This window comes from Vicugna pacos, chromosome 22, assembly GCF_048564905.1.
Source record: "Vicugna pacos chromosome 22, VicPac4, whole genome shotgun sequence".
Lineage (NCBI taxonomy): Eukaryota > Metazoa > Chordata > Mammalia > Artiodactyla > Camelidae > Vicugna > Vicugna pacos.
In genome coordinates, this window is record NC_133008.1 from 25,599,688 (window position 1) to 25,617,260 (window position 17,573).

General features: G+C 39.4%; 2 protein-coding genes across 3 annotated transcripts in view; one reads left to right on the plus strand and one right to left on the minus strand.

The window, feature by feature from the left end:
• The window catches only part of LOC116285083 (uncharacterized), a 75,952-nt gene extending 62,720 nt beyond the window's left edge, over window positions 1-13,232 (minus strand). For both annotated transcript variants that reach the window (XM_072947620.1, XM_072947616.1), the window contains exon 1: window positions 12,886-13,232. The gene's annotated coding sequence lies outside the window, so the exon portion shown is untranslated. The remainder of the gene's footprint in view (window positions 1-12,885) is intronic.
• Window positions 4,036-4,974, plus strand: LOC102535501 (olfactory receptor 7C1-like). Its single transcript, XM_006206476.3, has one exon. It carries the CDS (start codon window positions 4,135-4,137, stop codon window positions 4,972-4,974), a length of 840 nt encoding a protein of 279 aa, XP_006206538.2. The 5' UTR covers window positions 4,036-4,134.
• Window positions 13,233-17,573: the final 4,341 nt, after the last annotated feature.

Sequence of the window (17,573 nt, forward strand, 5' to 3'; positions counted from 1 at the left end):
AACAAGACAAAATACACACAACAAATACTGCCCCAAAGTTACAGAGGGACCACGTGACAAAACGCATTCAAAACCAGAACTCTGACCCTGAGCACATATTCTTCCCTAATAGGCTTCACAGTTTGCCACATGGATTTGACACTGCGTGCATGTCTAGCGTGGATTTTACTGCTGATTGACAATATTCTGGTCAACCTTTCCTACTGTATACCCAAGAGAACTGCATTGTTTTCCCTCCTTAAAATTAAAGGTGGCAATATGTTTTTGATCTAGCTAATAAAATATGAGCGGAAATGATGTATCACTTCTTAGCTAAATAGTTTACGAGCTGGTACATTATTCTCCATTTTCACTCCTCCCTTGATATGACTACTATGGGATGAAGATACTATAAAATCAAAATAGTCTAGAAGTCTGACTAATACATGGAGGACTCCCCTAGACAGCTGACCAAGTGGCTGCTTCTCATGAAAGAGAAATAAGATTTTGTCTCATTAAATCAGTAACGCTTTAGTTCTGTTACATACACTGTCACTGTGATAGCAACACAACTTGTTTAACTTCCAAGGTTGGAAAATCAAATTTGAGGGTTTATCTAGTATGATGATTTTTACTACTGCGCTAAGAGAAATTCTGAGATCTTTTATCATTCCTTTGTGATCATTCTTTCTTAAGAACTTAATTCAGATTCATGTTACTACTTACACACGTATGCATATATGCACAAAGACACACATATGTTCACCTCTCCATGGCCCACATTCTAAAAGAGGAGAATTAATTCATTATCATGCTAGAAATACTCTTTCAGTAGGAGGTGAGCCCCTTCACAGTTGCAATCCCTTCTACAGCAGCCCTGGAGTCCTCTGTAACTTAAAATAGGACTAACACTGTCCACTTGAGAGCCTTAAGAGGTCTCACTGATACCACACTAACCAGACCCCTTAGGAATGCTGGTTCAGTTCATGTGAGGGGGGGGCTTATCCTCTCTCCCTCGTTCTGGGTTCATGCCAGGGCCCTGATCTTCCTAATCAGCTGCCCACCATCTCTGCAGCTGCCTCGGAGTCCATCTCTGTGCGGTCCAACATGGTAGTCACTAATGTGACTATTAAGCACATTTCAAGTGTTCACTGACCCATGTGCCTAGTACCATATTGAACAGTGCAGATATAAAACATTCTCATTATCACATAAAGTTCCATCGGACAGCCCTTACGTACCCCACTGTGGGGAAATAACATTTTCCTGGATTTCTCAGTGCTCCTACAAAGAGCCCTAGCCTCCAAGACACTGAAATGTGCATGAAATAAAGAGAGGGAACATCACTTTCACTTCCCCACAAATGTTTTGATCTTGTTACATGAATGAGCCAAAGATGGCCCCTGTGTATTGGCCTCTAGGGTGCTTACAGCTTCATTGTAGGTTACGAATCTTCAGTGCAAAAGCCTGCCGGTACCAAACTTAAATTTTCAAACATTCAGTTTTTAAAAATAGTCCGGGGTGGGGAGTGGGTGGCACATATAGCTCAGTGGTAGAGTACATGCTTAGCATGCACAAGGTCCTAGGTTCAATCCCCAGTACCTCTATTAAAAACAAACAAAACCAGAAAAGAAATATCTTTAAAAAACAGTCCAAACAATCACATTTTAAGCCACTTAGACCTGCCTGCTTTGCAAACCCTGAAAAACCTCACTGGACAGCTATTACCTATTGATAAGATAAGGGTCTTGAAGTTTTCTACAGCCCTTCCCTTCCAGAGCTCTCTAACCCAATGGCCACCTTGTGATGTTGAACAATAGCACCTACACACAGAAACCCCCTCTTTGAACCCGTCTTCTCCAGGAGACCCCTCCTGTAGCCATTAGACAGACTCCTGCTAGGAAGAACTTCCCTCAAATGCAAACTTGTCAAGGTATCACCCAGTAAAAGCGTGTATGATGATCCCTCAAAGTCGCATCTTTTCTCTAGACCATCCCCCAAATCCCTCAAATCCCCACAGCTCTTCACACAACATGAGAATTAGAATTTGTAGCCTTTTTTTCCCAGTTAATTGCCTTCATCCAAAAGGATACTAAAAGTTCTTTTATCTCCCAAAGAATCCCAAATGGTTACAGCTTGGACAGGATCCCTAGGATAAGCACTAGGGTACCAAGGGGTACCAGGAAAACTGGAATACTATCTCCTTAGGATGTCAAAAGGGATGAAGTCCATAACAGATGGTTATGCAGATCTGAGAAAACTTGGCAGTCAGTGAGGTATTCTGGTGCACAGGTTGATCTCTGGAGGGCTCCCACATTGGCAAGAAAAGACCAGGCCCTATTACCCCAGGAAGGGCATGGTCTTAAAAGCTCAAGCAGATCCTAAAAGTGGTAACAGCTGGAGGCTGTCATATAACTGGATTCCGTGAAACTGAATGACAAGTCCTTTCTTGAAAACAGATCCAGGAATCAGGCTTCACTGGGTGCCATATAAGTCTTGCACCTCCTTGGTTAGGTTTATTCCTAAGTATTTTATTTTTTGATGTGATTTTAAAAGAAAACATGCATTTCCAATTTTGAAACTTAGAAAATAAAATTAGAACACATTATCACTACAAGTAAGTAAGTGAAAATGCTTTATAGGTTAAACTTATAAAAAAAGGATGCAAAGGACTATAAAGCAATTTTCTATCTATTCTAAAGTCAGGCATCTGCTCCAATCCCAACTCTGCCATTTACAGCATATGACTGCAGTAAATTAGTCATTTTCTCTACTGTTATTCACACCTAAAATAGACATAATAACCCTTCTGTTAGGGTTATCATTAAATGAATGAATAATAATAAACAGCATGGTATTAACTGATAGTTTTGTTAATAAGTTTTATTCACAGTGTTATAGTCACATCTAATAGGGCAAATGTTTGATTTAGGGTACTGTTAGAGACTTAGCAGGCCGTATACAATTGCTATTTAAGTATTCTGACTGGCAAAGAACATTAGTCCAGAGTCTAATGGGATATTTTTCAGAGACAATCCTGAACCGTGACATCATTATCTTAGGAAAGGAGAGCTCCCAATGTGAAGGAAAGCATGACTGCCCCCAAATCTCCCACGTGGGAATACAATTGCCAAGCACAGTTTCCACTTTACTGTGGATCTCTATCCCAAGGGGCAAAGGTGTTTAGAAATAGAGTAACAATAGGAGCATATATTTAATTAAGAGCTCTGGGGATTCAACCGTGGATGTCTCTAAAAGGATAAATGCTCCTTACCTGTCCCTTTGCTCCCAGCTCACTGACCCCCGGCCACAAAGAATAATACTGTCTTGCTGACCCAAGGTCTATTTGGATTCCATAACAAGAGCTATCTCTGGAGACCTCCCACCATCCATCCTTCCAAGATCTTCTTCCCTGCTACAATCTGGTTGATCCATCTGGGCTTAGTAAGTGCTTTTAGAAAGAGGGGTGTGTATACATGCACATGTAAAAGGCTTTTCCCAGCAGTCAAGTAATTCCAGGAACATGGACCTAAGTAGGAACTAAGAGAGGAGAGCCTAGTTAAAAATTCCTAAAGATTTTAGGTTTGCGGCTCCTGAAAGGACTCTAGACTCTGAATCAGATGATGCTGATGACAGCATATATTCTTGTCTTATTTATAACTTTAATGGTCATCTGACTACCGTTTCACTGCTTGGTATGAAGAAGGAAGAATGTTCAAACCATTGATGTGCTACATCTGAAATGAGGTGAAGCTGAGCTGGACACCACAAAGGTTGATGGTATATTGATTCAGATCTTGAAGGCAATGACTAATATGTGATAAAGGTCAGGACAGAGGAATAGATTTTCCCTCAAATGATACCTGTACAAGATAATGGTGTTTGTAATCCTCTAGGTGAATGAATTTCAGATTGTTACTCAAAAATGTGGGTTCCTCTGTTTATGTTGGGCGGAGGGTCATTGGGAGGATAAAAATATTTTTGTATTTGGGAACTCCTGATTGTTTGCTTTCATTAGCACTGCTTTGTCAGTTACCTAGGAGAATGATCAGCTACACGGACGCAGGAAACCAAACACGTGTCTCAGAATTCCTCCTCTTGGGACTCTCAGATGACCCAGAACTGCAGCCCCTCCTCTTCGGGCTGTTCCTGTCCATGTACCTGGTCACCGTGCTTGGGAACCTTCTAATTATCCTGGCTGTCAGCTCTGACTCTCACCTCCACACCCCCATGTACTTTCTCCTCTCCAACTTGTCTTTTTCTGATATTTGTTTCAATTCCACCATAGTTCCAAAAATGCTGGTGAACATCCAGACAGAGAACAAAGCCATCAGCTATGCAGGCTGCATCATCCAGATGTATTTTTTCTTAGTTTTTGTGTGTCTGGACAGCTTACTCTTGATGGCGATGGCCTATGACCGGTTTGTGGCCATCTGCCACCCCCTGCACTATACGGTCATAATGAACCCCCAGCTCTGTGGTCTGCTGGCTCTCATCTCCTGGTCTCTCAGTGTCCTAGTGTCTCTCCTCCACAGTTTCATGGTATTGCATCTCTCGTTCTGCATGCAAACGGAAATCCCGCACTTCTTCTGTGAATTGGCTGAGGTGCTCAAGTCTGCCTGTTCTGATGCTCTCAGCAACTACATTGCACTGTATTCTGTGAGTGGTCTGCTAGGTATTATTCCACTGACTGGGATCCTTTTCTCTTACTCTAAGATTATTTCCTCCATACTGAAAATGTCCTCAGTGGAGGGTAAGTCCAGAGCTTTTTCCACCTGTGGGTCTCACCTAACAGTCATTTCCTTATTCTACGGGACAGGGTTAGGAGTGTATCTCAGTTCTGCCTCTTCCCCCTCCTCCGCAAGGAAGGCAACTGCCTCAGTGATGTACACTGTGGTCACCCCCATGCTGAACCCCTTCATCTACAGCCTGAGGAACAGGGACATGAATGGGGCCCTGAGGAAACTGGCCAGCAGGTCTTTCTTCTCTCTGTGACGAGCCATGGGTGTTGGGACTAGAGAATTACTGATAACCAAGGATCAAAGCTCTGACAGTCAGAAATACCAGTCTGACTTCTTCGAGCATATGTCTTATCCCTCTTTTTCTGAAATTCATCACTTGGGTTTCTTCTGAGTTTATACATCCACGAGCAACCGCTTCCCAAGAACTTCCTTCAGTGTCATTTATCTCCTCTTTTCTGTGCAGAAATGTTCGTCCTTTGCCTCCTCCTCATTACCATTAGATGCATCAAGATAATCATCAATTCGTCTACTAGATGGTGGCCAGAATGAAAATACTGCATCCACAATGGACGGCTAGACTGAAAATACCAAGAGCTAGCAAGGACCTGGAACAATGAGAACATTCAAACACTGCTAGTCGAAGTTTAAATGGATGCAATTACTTTGGCACATCTACTAAATCTAAACATACTCCTGTCCTACAGCATAGTTCTCCCACTCTTAGGTATATACTTGACAGAAATGAATGCTTAAAAGGTTTACAGCAGTAGTTTTCATGACAGCACCAAACTGAAATAATTCAAATGCCCATTGCTGGTAGAATGGATAAATAAACTATGGTATACCAAAATACAGAAAGCTCCATGCCAGTATAAAAAGAACAGATTACTGCTATACACTACGTATGACAACAGAGACAAATCTCAAAGACATAATTCTGAGTGACATGAAAATATATATATTATATGATTCCATTTAAATGAAATTTAAGAGCAGGCAAAACCACTGATGAAGATAAGAGTCAGAATAGTGGTACCTTGGTGAGGGGAGGTATTGACTGGGAAGGGACATGAAAACACATTCTGGGTGATGGACATGTCTTGTATCTTGATCTACTAGGTAAGTAGCTGCATCAGTGTAATACATCAGAAAAGTTCTTCATGTGTTTAAGATCCATGCATATTACTGTATCATACCTCAATTGAAATAAAACTGGGACACTGCCAATTATAGAAAGGACTGACATGGTGCTCACAGAAAGCTGTGTCTTCAAATATTAACATACGTCATTCAAAATTTGGGTTTACTTTCCTAGATGAAGTCTAGGAAGAAAAAAAGGTATACAGTTCTCAGGAAGGAAATAAAATTCACTCATTTGCCTACATACCTTTGCTTGTATTGATAAGAAACTATCTGAAACCTCTTATTTAGACTTCCTCTAGTCCTGTTCTTCACTAATTTACTCTCTTTGCTACTGTTTACTAAAAATCTAGACTCTGTGCTCCCTGGAAACCAAGATTGGTATTTGGCCAACTTTGGTCTGACTGTGTATAGCAAGTCTATAATACAGTGCAGGCACTCAAATATTTGTTAAATGAATGAAACCAAATTTGTTTCACGTTTTGGAAGTAAGTTTGGATTAACAGGGTTTTTTAAACTTTTAAAATTTATTTTTTAATGGAGGTGCTGGGGATTGAAGCCAGGAACTTATGCATGCTAAGCACACACTCTACCAGTGAGCTAGACCCTCTCCCCAGGACTAACAGGTTATAGAACCTTATAGCTAGGAAAGTCCTTTGTGTCATTCATGGAACTTCATAAGTTTGTTTTTTTTTAAGAGCTCAGCTTTTTATTGAATGTGCTACTATAGAGGTTTAGTCAAAAAGACCAAAGCCCACGTCATCATCAGACTCCTCGGATTCTTCTTTCTTTGCTTCCACTTTCTTCTCCTCAGCTGGGGCAGCAGTGGTGGAGGCAGGAGGACCTCCTGCTGGTGCAGCACCAGCTGCTCAGGCAAGCCCACCAGTCCCTATGTTGCAGGTGAGGCTCCTGATGTTGACATTGGCCAGAGCCTTTGCAAACAAGCCTGGGCAGAAAGGTTCAACATTTACATCAGCTGCTTTAATGAGGGCTTTGATCTTATCATCCATGACCATCACCTCATCGTTGTGCAGGATGAGGGCCGAGTAGATGCAGGAGAACTAGGAGACCAAGGCCACGGTGCAGGAGAGCTCATAAGTTTTTTTTTTTTAATGAGAGGATGGATTTCCTTGAGCAAGAGTAAATTTCCAGTGGATCCACTGATGGCAAGAGCTGCTTTGGGGAAGAAAAATGAATCTGTTCTGTGAGTGCCTTATAGAATTTATTTTATATTGTAGTTCACTCTGGAAATAAATGTAGCAGTGATCTTTATAGCAGCCCCTCACATCCTAGATGGAAGCACTCATTTCCCCATTAGTATGTGTTATGGTCTGAGTATTTGTGTCCCCCTAACATTCATGTCAAAACCCTATCCTGCAATGTGATTGTATCAGGAGGTAGGGCTTTCAGGAGGTAATTAAGATTAGATGAAGTCACAAGGATGGAGACCTTATTATTGGGTTCATTCTTTTCTGAGAGTCATGAGAGAGCTTGTCTTTTCTCTCTGCTTTCTGCCCTGTGAGAATAAAATGAGAAGTGGACAGTCTGTAACCCATAAGAGAGTCTATAACTTGGAAGAGAGTCTTCACCAGAACTTGATCATTCTGGCACCCTGATCTCAGACTTCCAGCCTCCAGAACCATGAGAAGTACATTTCTGTTATAAGCCCCCCAGTTTATGCTGTTTTGTTACAGCAGTCCAAACTAAGACTGCACTCTTCAAGTAAATGGAAGAATTTGTGTAATACATCCATTTTACAATACAATTTCCCAAATAACCAATATCCTCTCTGTACACTCTGATCTGTCAGTAAAGAAAGTGGGTAATGGGCTTTACCTCTAGAATAATGAGACTGGGACAGTCAGGTATTTATTTCATCTATATAGTGAAATCCCTGTACTTTGAAGGTACTTTAGTTTCTACTGAAACCAGTCTTTTCCAGCTCTTGCTGTTTCCTTCTTTCCTTGGAATCTAGAAACCTTTTCCCAATAAGAGTATTTTCCCAGAGAATCTCCTCCTTGTCTCTGCTCTTTCCTACAATTGTAGGCTGCTATTCAATTTCCTGTGCCTGATCAATTACTAACTATGCACTGGAGATTCATTATGCACCATGTGTTGTCTGTTTTATTCCTAATATGATTGGATTTTTTCTACGATATTCCATAACTATTTTTGCAGCAGATTCAACTTAACTGATAGGACTTACTAGTTCTGTTTGATTGTTGTCACTGTTTCACTTTAGTGTCCACAACATCAAGTATCATACATTACATCAAATAATGTAATTACTTTTGATTTTTGCCCTTTCCCTATTTCCTCCTATTAACAATTACTCATTCTTCTTCTCATGGCTCAATATTCGTATTTCAGAGAGGCCTCTTCCAACCACCTCCTCAGCGCAAATTGGTCAATTCTTTTGCCTCTTTAATGAATTAGCAATCTCTAGGCATTAATAACACTGAAACTTCTATCATAAAGGATGCCAACATTTACTTTCAAACCTTACATTTGCCTTTCAAATTTTACAAATTTGATTTATAGAAGCTTTGAATATTTTAAATCCAATCTATCAATCTTGTTTTGCAATTAATTCCAGAGATTTTTTTAGTACAACACATCCTCACTTGCAAGCATGAACACGTGAGCCTACACTCTCATACGTGATTTGTAATTTATTTTAATGGTTTTGTGATCTTGTTTCCTCCTCTTTTCTATGTAGTTCATATGCTTTCCCCTCTTCTTGGAAGAATCCACCTGACAGGCAGTCTCTGAAAGGGAGCCACAGGGATTGTCATTAATTAAAAGTGCTGCATGGAGGCCAAAAGAGGTAAAAGACCTGTTGTGTTTGCAATGACCAGAGTTTCATCTTCGATGGCTACCCCTGTTTAAGGGGAATATTGATTAATGGGAGTCACACAAGACAGAGGTTAAGACTAGAAGATCACATTTATCAGGTGTCCACTGTATGTCACAAGAACCACGCTCCTCAACCGAGGAGCCCCTTGTCCGTGATAGGCCATGGGCCTCAGAACTAAGTGGACACTGTGGGCCCCAAAGGCAGGATGTTGCAAATTTAAATCTCTCAGTTCTTCTTCTCCCCTAAAAGACATGCTCATTTCTTCTATTTCCAACGCACCTGTGACTTCACTTTTGTTTTTGTGTTACATTTCTCCTCAGCAACTTCCTTGGTAATTCTCTTTTGACATTTCTTTCATATATGCCGCCTATAAAATTCCATGTTTGGTCAGCTTTTTTGCAGCCACCCTTACAATTTCTAACTTTAGATGTAAAGCACTTATCATATCATGTGCTGACATGGTTGCCTCCAAATTTATCCTCCTGAATGTTGGTGCTCTTCACCCTCATTTGGCTGTGTGCTTGTTTTCCCCGGAGGAAATGGGATGAAAATCATACAATAGTCATAACATAGTGCTTACCATAGCAGGACTGTGCTTGTTTCTTCCCATGTATGACTTTATATCATCTTGAAAAACATTTCTTTGAGATATTTTCTCTCATTCACCCCACTTTTCAAAAGAAGAGACTGAGACTGACTCAGACTATGACCTGGCTGGTTGACACCGATTCTGCCATCCTACTTTTCATAGGAAGAGAGATGTGGTTTTCAATTTCAAAGTAGGAATCTAGATTTGAAAGATGGTTTGTTGAGATGATTGATAGTAATATGCTGCCTAGGAAAGCTCAGATGTTGTTTCATTCTTTGTGATCATCCTTCCTTCTTTCCTTTCTTCTGTTAGACCCTTACTTCCTATTACGGCAGTTTTAAGATACATTCTCTAAGATCCCACGACATGTAACAATGAATACAATAGAATAAGAGTTGTTTTCTCACATGGTTTAATTTTTTTCTCTGGGACTCTCTGGAGGTTTCATCTGGAATGGTAGTTATGCATATGTGGAATGTTTGGAACTTGGCTCTCTTTTTGAAGAGAACGTTACTAGAGCTGATCGTGCTGTGAAGGATGGAGTAGTAGATGTTGTCAACATTCCTCCCACCATCCCTGGGATCCTCTCATCATCTCCATTGCATGACTGCTGATAGCCAGCACCAGCTGAAACATACTTTGTCCAATATGTGGTGGCAGAAGTGACAGGGCATTATGCTCCATCAGAGACAGCCCATGACGGAGAGGTGTGGAGTATATCATGATAATGAAATCTGCCTGAAATTCCTTTCCTTAATGCCAAGATCATTTCAAGGCATATAATGAAAGTAAGTGGATATGGTCATCTCCATTGCTTTGGAGATTAGGTTATCTAAAATTGTGCTTCAGATCAATCATTAATCAACAGATTAATTATCAGTCTTCCAACACGATAAATTAGCTCTTTCTCTGAAGATAACATGTGTGAAAGCTACAAAAGCAGTATGCCCTATATATAAGACTATCACTAACATCAGTTGTCATTTACTAAGGACCATTATGAGCCAGATGTCTCATTAGGAGACTGTAGCTCACAAGTACTCAAGCTCACAACTTGAATATTTGAATCTACTGTTTCAATTATGAATTTTGTATGATCTAAACACAAAACACATATACCTGGGGGGAGGGTATAGCTCAAGTGGTAGAGTGCATGCCTGGCATGCACAAAGTCCTGGGTTCAATTCCCAGTACCTCCTCCTAAATAAATGAATAAATAAATAAACCTAATTACCTCCCTCCCCCCACCAAAAAAAAGTAAAAAAAAAAAGTTTAAAAAAACACATATACCTTATAAAACTTAAGTGTCCAGTGAATACTGAATGCTTCAAGTGAAGAAAATAATGTAAAGATCTCAATTTTTTCATACGGATCAGTGCTTATGTAATATTTAACATATATGAGGTAAAATAAAATATATTCTTAGAAATAATCTCACTGACCACTTATGGACCATCAAACAATTTGCTATTCCCCACAAAAATGTTTCATTATACATAAACACAAGTAAGAGAAACACAAAAATAGAATTAAAACATAAAAATCAAGTAAGACTCACATAAAATGTGCACAACAGAATATAAACCAAAATACTGTTATTTCTGAATATGTATTTGTATATTTTACTTAAGATGAAAGTAAGATATCTTTTTTAAAACAAATACCTTCAAATTAAAACTAAAAACTTTTCCTTATGTTATTTCATTAAAAATTTTAGACATATTTTTCAAAAGTTGATCAGAAACTACAAATGACCCAAGACCTATGGAAGGGCATTTACAATATCCAGTCAAAGTATATTTTCCCCTTTGATGTGGGAAGCCAAAACGAGGAGCTTACCCTGTAAATTCATGTGAAACTATATACAGATGTTTATTCACTGCAAGTTATTAACAGATGCTAAAATAAGTGATCGGGAACGACATTCTGAGTATCAAAGTATCACTCCACATACGACTTTTTTATTCTATGGAAAAGTCCATCTTTAAAACAGAGAGCTCTAGTGATCCACACATTAAGCAAGTAAGCAAACTTAGCATCACTAATCATAGGATAGCATACATTTACAAGTTTGTCAACCTCGGCTCTGGACCCAAATACCAGTTCACAAGAAAAAAGAGACATGGAGGAAACATTTAAACACACTGAAAATAAAAGCAGAAATATCAAAATGTGTGACTTTCAAAAAGAAAGCATGTGACTCTTCAAAGAGTCAATATAATGAATATAACAGACAAACAGTAGCAATTGATCTGGGTTAAAAAAGACTAAAAGACATAAGCAATAGTCATATATAAACCCTGACTGAATTTAAATAACAAAACGACCAAAACCACATGTTGGAACAATGTGGAGAAGTTCCATTTTGGGAGAGTAGATGTTAGATGATATTATATCGTGTATGCAATTTATCTTCAACTTACTCCCAAACAGTTCACCATAATAAGTATTCATAAATCTACAGAGAGAATAAACGTGCAAAATGCTGAAAGTGAGTGAATCTACTGAGACAGGAAGAGAGCAGGGCACAGCCATTAAAGGAGTAACACAGCAATTAACACCAGAAAGGCAAAAGATTCAACCCCCAGTAGGCCTTGAGGCTCAAGACAGTGGGAGATTTGACTTTCAGTAGAACTTGAGCTTCATTATATGCCCATTGTAATATATTAACACAGTGAATAACAAGCCCACGGGCGCCATGGCAGTCCCAAGGCTAGCCACAAAAGGTCAAAGAGTGGGAAATAGCCAACTTCCTGCGAATCCTGGCCTCTTCCCCAGGCTAGTTAGACTGGTCCTTCACTTAGCATATGAAGCCACTTAGCCCATAAAAACCGGCAACACTGCGTCTCGTGGCCGCCCTCTCTCCCCCTCAAGAGAGATGACCCACACTCTGTCTATGGAGTGTGCACCTACTTTTACTCTGAGCACCAAACCCCCACACCTCATGGCCTTTCTCTTGCCTTCTCAAGTATCTCTAAATAAATCTACCTTTACTCAACTATGGCTTGCTCTTGAATTCTTTCCCACGCAAAGCCAAGGACCCACACTTGGTGGGGCACGTCCCAGGGGCTCAAACGAGACCTGGTACACAGCCCTCCTCACGCCCCACATCCGTTTTTCCTGCATCACTACTACAACAAACATTCACTGTACTGAGTGTTCAAATCTTCTTGAGGTTTAAGATTTTACAAAAGAAAACCGTGGGGATAAAACACTTAGTCCAAACATCCAGTTAACTGTAAACTCAATTAGCCAAGAACTAGTATCATAAAGCCTCCACCTTATCTCTTGGAGGCCCCGGTTTTGACTCTGTGGGAATGCAGGGCCCTAGGAATTTCAGATGACGAGGTAGTTGAGTATCTCGGTATTCTTAAAAAAAAAACAAACTGATCTACATACGTTTAAATTTATATACAGAAATATGCGCATCCTTGAAAACGAAGAAAATATCTTTCTACTTCTGTTTAATATTCAGAACCAAAGAACGCCTGCAGACAAAGCCAAATTCTCAAATGAAACAATATTTGGCACTAAAAAAAAAAAAAGGCCCTTTGAACAGACTTTTCCGCAGTACTCACCTGAACATGGCGTAATCATCAGACTTTGATAACTGGAGGCGCGGAAGTCTGAGCAACGTTGACTGGAACAGAGGAAATTCTTTCCCTCGCGGATTCAAGTCACAAAGGTCACACTGAAAGTTTCTGAACAAGGAAGCACGGAGGATGAAAACACCGCGTGGACACACTCTTACTGAAATTCCCAACCAGGCTGAAGGCCGGGGCACAAGTCCCGGCGGACGTGGGTGAAGGGCCAAACTTGTCCTTTAACACGCTCCTTGCATCCCAGAGCCTTTCCTTCATATCGCCCTCCCCATGAACAGGCCGAACCACACGACGACCCACCAACGTGAGTTGCTCCACCGGGCGCAGAGCCACGGGAAAGACCGCCGCGGACCAGTGACGCCACTTCCGCTTCCTGCCTCGGCTGTAGGGGGCGGGGCTCGGGAATTCTACCTACCGATCGAGTTCAACCATTGCAGGCAGGGAAACTGCAGTTTCTCCCGCGTGAGTACTGATGGGCATTGGGGTCGCTGCAGCGCGGGGACTAGGTGTAAGCAGGCCCAGCGGATGAGGTGAGGGCTGGTAACTGGTCTGTAGGCGTGGCTACGCGTGGTAGGCGAGGCCCATACTCGGAAGTGGTGTTGGAGGCGGGACGAGGCCCAGCGCCGGGTTTAGAGGTCAGAAAGGAGAGGCTGGGGTTGGGTTTTCATCTCGTGGGATGCTCCTGAAAAGCTTCTCTACCTGCCTATTCTCACCTTCCTGGCACACTTACAATGATTCTTCCATATTGATAAGCCTGCTGATTCTTGAGATGATCTGTCTCCTCCATTCAATTAATCCTGTATTTGACCTTTATTTACCATTAAAATTTTTTTTCTAATTTTTTTTAATCTTGAAAAAAAGAAAAATCACAAGTTCTCTTGTAGTAAGTACATAGCAAAGAACCCCCACCCCAAACCACTGGGGGTTTATTTGGAAATCTGGTATCACATTATCCTTTATTATACATGCTCATACACAACCATAATACAACCATCAAAATCAGGATTCACCCTGATAATTACGGGCACCTAATCCTCAGATCTCTTTCAAATTTTGTCAGTTGTCCCAATAATGTCTTTTAGAGCAAAGAGACAGATCAGAATCACGTGTTGCTTTTAGTAGTCGTCTCTAAGTCCTTGTTTTTAATTGAGGGGTAGTTGATTTACAGTATTACATTAGTTTCAGGCGTACAATATAGTGATTCAGTATTTTTGCAGATTATACTCCATTATAGATTATTACAAAATAGTGGCTATAATTTCCTGTGATATACAGTATGTCTTTGTTTTTATATATAGTTTGTATCTGTTCATCCAAACCCCTAATTTGTCCCTGCCCACTTTGGTAACCAAATTTTGTTTTTAATTTCTGTGACTCTCTATCTATCTTGCATACACATTATTTGTATTCTATTTTAGATCCACATATACGTGATAACATACAGTATTTGTCTTCCTTTGTCTGACCTATTTCACTAAGCATAATATTCTCCAGGTCCACCCCTATCGTTGCAAATGGCAATTTTTTTTGGCTAATATTTCATTTATATTTATATTTATATATAATTATAAAACCACCTCTTAATCCAATTATCTGTTGGTGGGCACTCTGGTTATTTCATGTCTTGACTATTATAGTAAATGGTGCTGCTATGAACTATGGGGTGCATGTATTTTTTTCAAATTGCTATTTTCATTTTTTCTGGATGTATAGCCAAGAGTGGAATTGCTAGAATGTATGGTACTTATATTTTCAGTTTTTTAAGGAACCTCTATACTGTTTTTCTTAGTGACTGTGCCAATTTACATTCCTACCAACAGTGTACAAGTGTTCCCTTTTCTCTATATCCTCTCCAACGTCTTTTTTTGTATACTTTTTGATGATAGCCATTTTGACAGGAATGAGGTGTAACCTCATTGTGGTTTTGATTTGCATTTCTCTAATAATTAGCAATATTAAATATTTTTCATGCACCTGTTAGCCATCTGTATGTCTTTGGGAAAATGTGTATTCAGGTCTTCTGCCCATTTATTGATTGACTTGTTTGATTTTTTTTATATTGAATTGTATGAGCTCTTTGTATATTTTGGATATTAACCCCTTGCTAATTGTATCATTTGCAAATATTTCCTCCCTGGGATGACCTAGTTAGACATTAGAAAGGATAGTGACATTATTCTGTAAACTTTTTCTTCCTCAAGTATGTATTTCTGCTTTTTATTTTTCTGATCTGTCCATACCATCCAGGGCCTCCCATACTAAGTTGAAAAACAGCACTGATATCAGGCATCCTTCAATCATAGAGGAATAGTTCTACATTTTCCCTGTAATGATAGTTTCTGTGTATTTCTGTGGGTGGTTACTATGGAGTTTACAAAGGTCTTTTAAAATCCTGTTTACTAGTTCATTTTATCAAGAATCATTCATGTGCATTAGTAGTGACCTTGGACTAAAGGGGAAATTCTGCAATAAAGGAAAAGGGACAGCTGATAAAATAGGAATATGGACTAAAGCTCAGATAACATTCTTGTTCTTGGGAAACACATACTGAACATTTTTAGGGGTAAAGAGACATAATATATGCAACTTACACTCAAATGATTCAGGAAAAAAATAACAGAATGGGGAGTAGGGAGAGAGAATGAACAAGAATGAAAAAGTAGCAAAATGTTAAAAATTAGGGAATCTGGATAGAGGCATACTGGAGTCTTTTATACAGTCTCTGATCTTTTTCTCTGTCTGAATTCATTTCAGTTTATTTTAAAAATAAGCCAAGAACAGGTAAGACACTCCTAAAGAGGAACAATGGCATAGGGAATAGCTCTATTAGGCGTTAAGAAACATAGTCAAGTTAGATTAACAAGGACCACTGGTACTTATGCAGAGAATTAGACCAACTAACCAAAGAAACACAACATCAAGCCCTGAAACATACCCAAATAAATACAGAATTTTTTTCAACAGCTGATTTGGCACTGCTGATCAGCAGAGAAAGTTGAACTTCTAAACACGTTACCCCTATGAAATTTTTATGTCCATTGGAGGAAAAATTAAATTAAGACATAAATTGATCCCATATACAAAAGTCAATCTTAGATGAATGGAACCATAACAATTTTGTAGGCAAGGTAGTAGAACATATTTAAAACCTCAGAGTGAAAAAAAATCTCTAAAACAAGGTAAAGGAAAGAGCAAATTAATCTGGCTATGGTCTTTTCCCCTCTCCTCTGCAGAGGTGAAATGTCAAGTCAGACTTTCTCCAATGTCTGTGTATTCTATGGCTCTCCCTCAGATGTGCACCTTCTCAGAGAACCACCTGTGAGCATTATTTACCACTTTGTTTTGCTTTTATTTTTATTCATTTAGTCCTCCAATTTCCTTCATGTTCACTTATTTGATATCTTTTAACTTCCTGTGGTCTAAAGGTCAACTCACTTTGTTTCAAATAAACCAGTGTTTAATAAACAAAAACTGAAGAGCAGCCTAAATGGTAATCTCCACCATAGTATTCGAATGACAAAGGTAGAAAATTCCACAGTTCACTATCCATGAACCAAATCCACCATCATGGTAACCCCAGAGATGAGAAGCCGAAACCATATACATAAAGTCTATGTTGTATGGCTTTAGGATCTGCTTTTTTGGGGGAGAGTTTTTGTATGTCATAGGCAGCATTAAGTGTCTTTTGTTTACTAATGTTTTTTGTTACCCTAAAGTCACATAGGGTCAGAGGTAAAACTCAGCTGTCTATTTCCTAGAGATTTTTACTTGATACCACAGTCCTCAAACTGGATACTTTGTGCTGAACAGGCCCACAAGTGTGTTTAGTTTGGATGTTTAAATTTTTTTCATTGCGATACCATTAATGTACAAATGTATGAGTCTTAAGTATTCAGTGAATAACTTTTGAAAATTGCATGTATGTGAACCGCATTATTCAGCAGCCTCAACAAGACCCAGAACATACTCCTTTTCCTTGCAAGTCTTCTTTCCCACTTCAATCCATTCCCTCCACCTCCCCTTCAGCAAGCACTTGTCTGACTTCTAAGCTACTAGATACAATATTCTGTACACACACACACATATATAGGTAGTTTATGCATCATTTTCTAATCTGTATCATAACTGATTTTTCTCTGTATTTTAGAGAAGCAATATGGGAGAAATTTCGCACTGAAATTGTGAACTTTGAGTTCATTTCTCTTTGTATTTCTGTTAAGTATTGTTTTATATATTTTGTAACAATATTATTAAGTAGATTCACCTTTCAAAAAATCTCAATCTTTGAATTCTGCCTAGAAACACTTTTTGAATTACAGCTCATGCTGTCTCACAACAGGATGGATCTGCTTGCTTTTGGAGAATCTTGCTTATCATGGACAGTGTTATTTGCTTTTTGGTTACCAGTATTCCCCTAGTATCTGACACAGAGTCTTGTACACTGAAGGCATTCAGTGATTCTAACAGACAACTGAGAGCCTTCTCAAGATTATTTTATCTAGATATAGCAAGATAACTGGATCTTAGGTTGCTTGATGTATTATAATCCCATTATAATTCCAATCCTCCAGGGAATGTAATTAAATATGCATCAAGAGAGAAAGGAAAACAAAAACATAAATTTAAGGTACTCTGGTGAGATAGCTGCTAAGACTACATCTTGA

What these genes read in the sequence shown, in the direction of transcription:
- LOC102535501 (XM_006206476.3), top strand. Translation starts at nt 4,135, where the DNA reads ATGTACCTGGTCACCGTGCTTGGGAACCTTCTAATTATCCTGGCTGTC.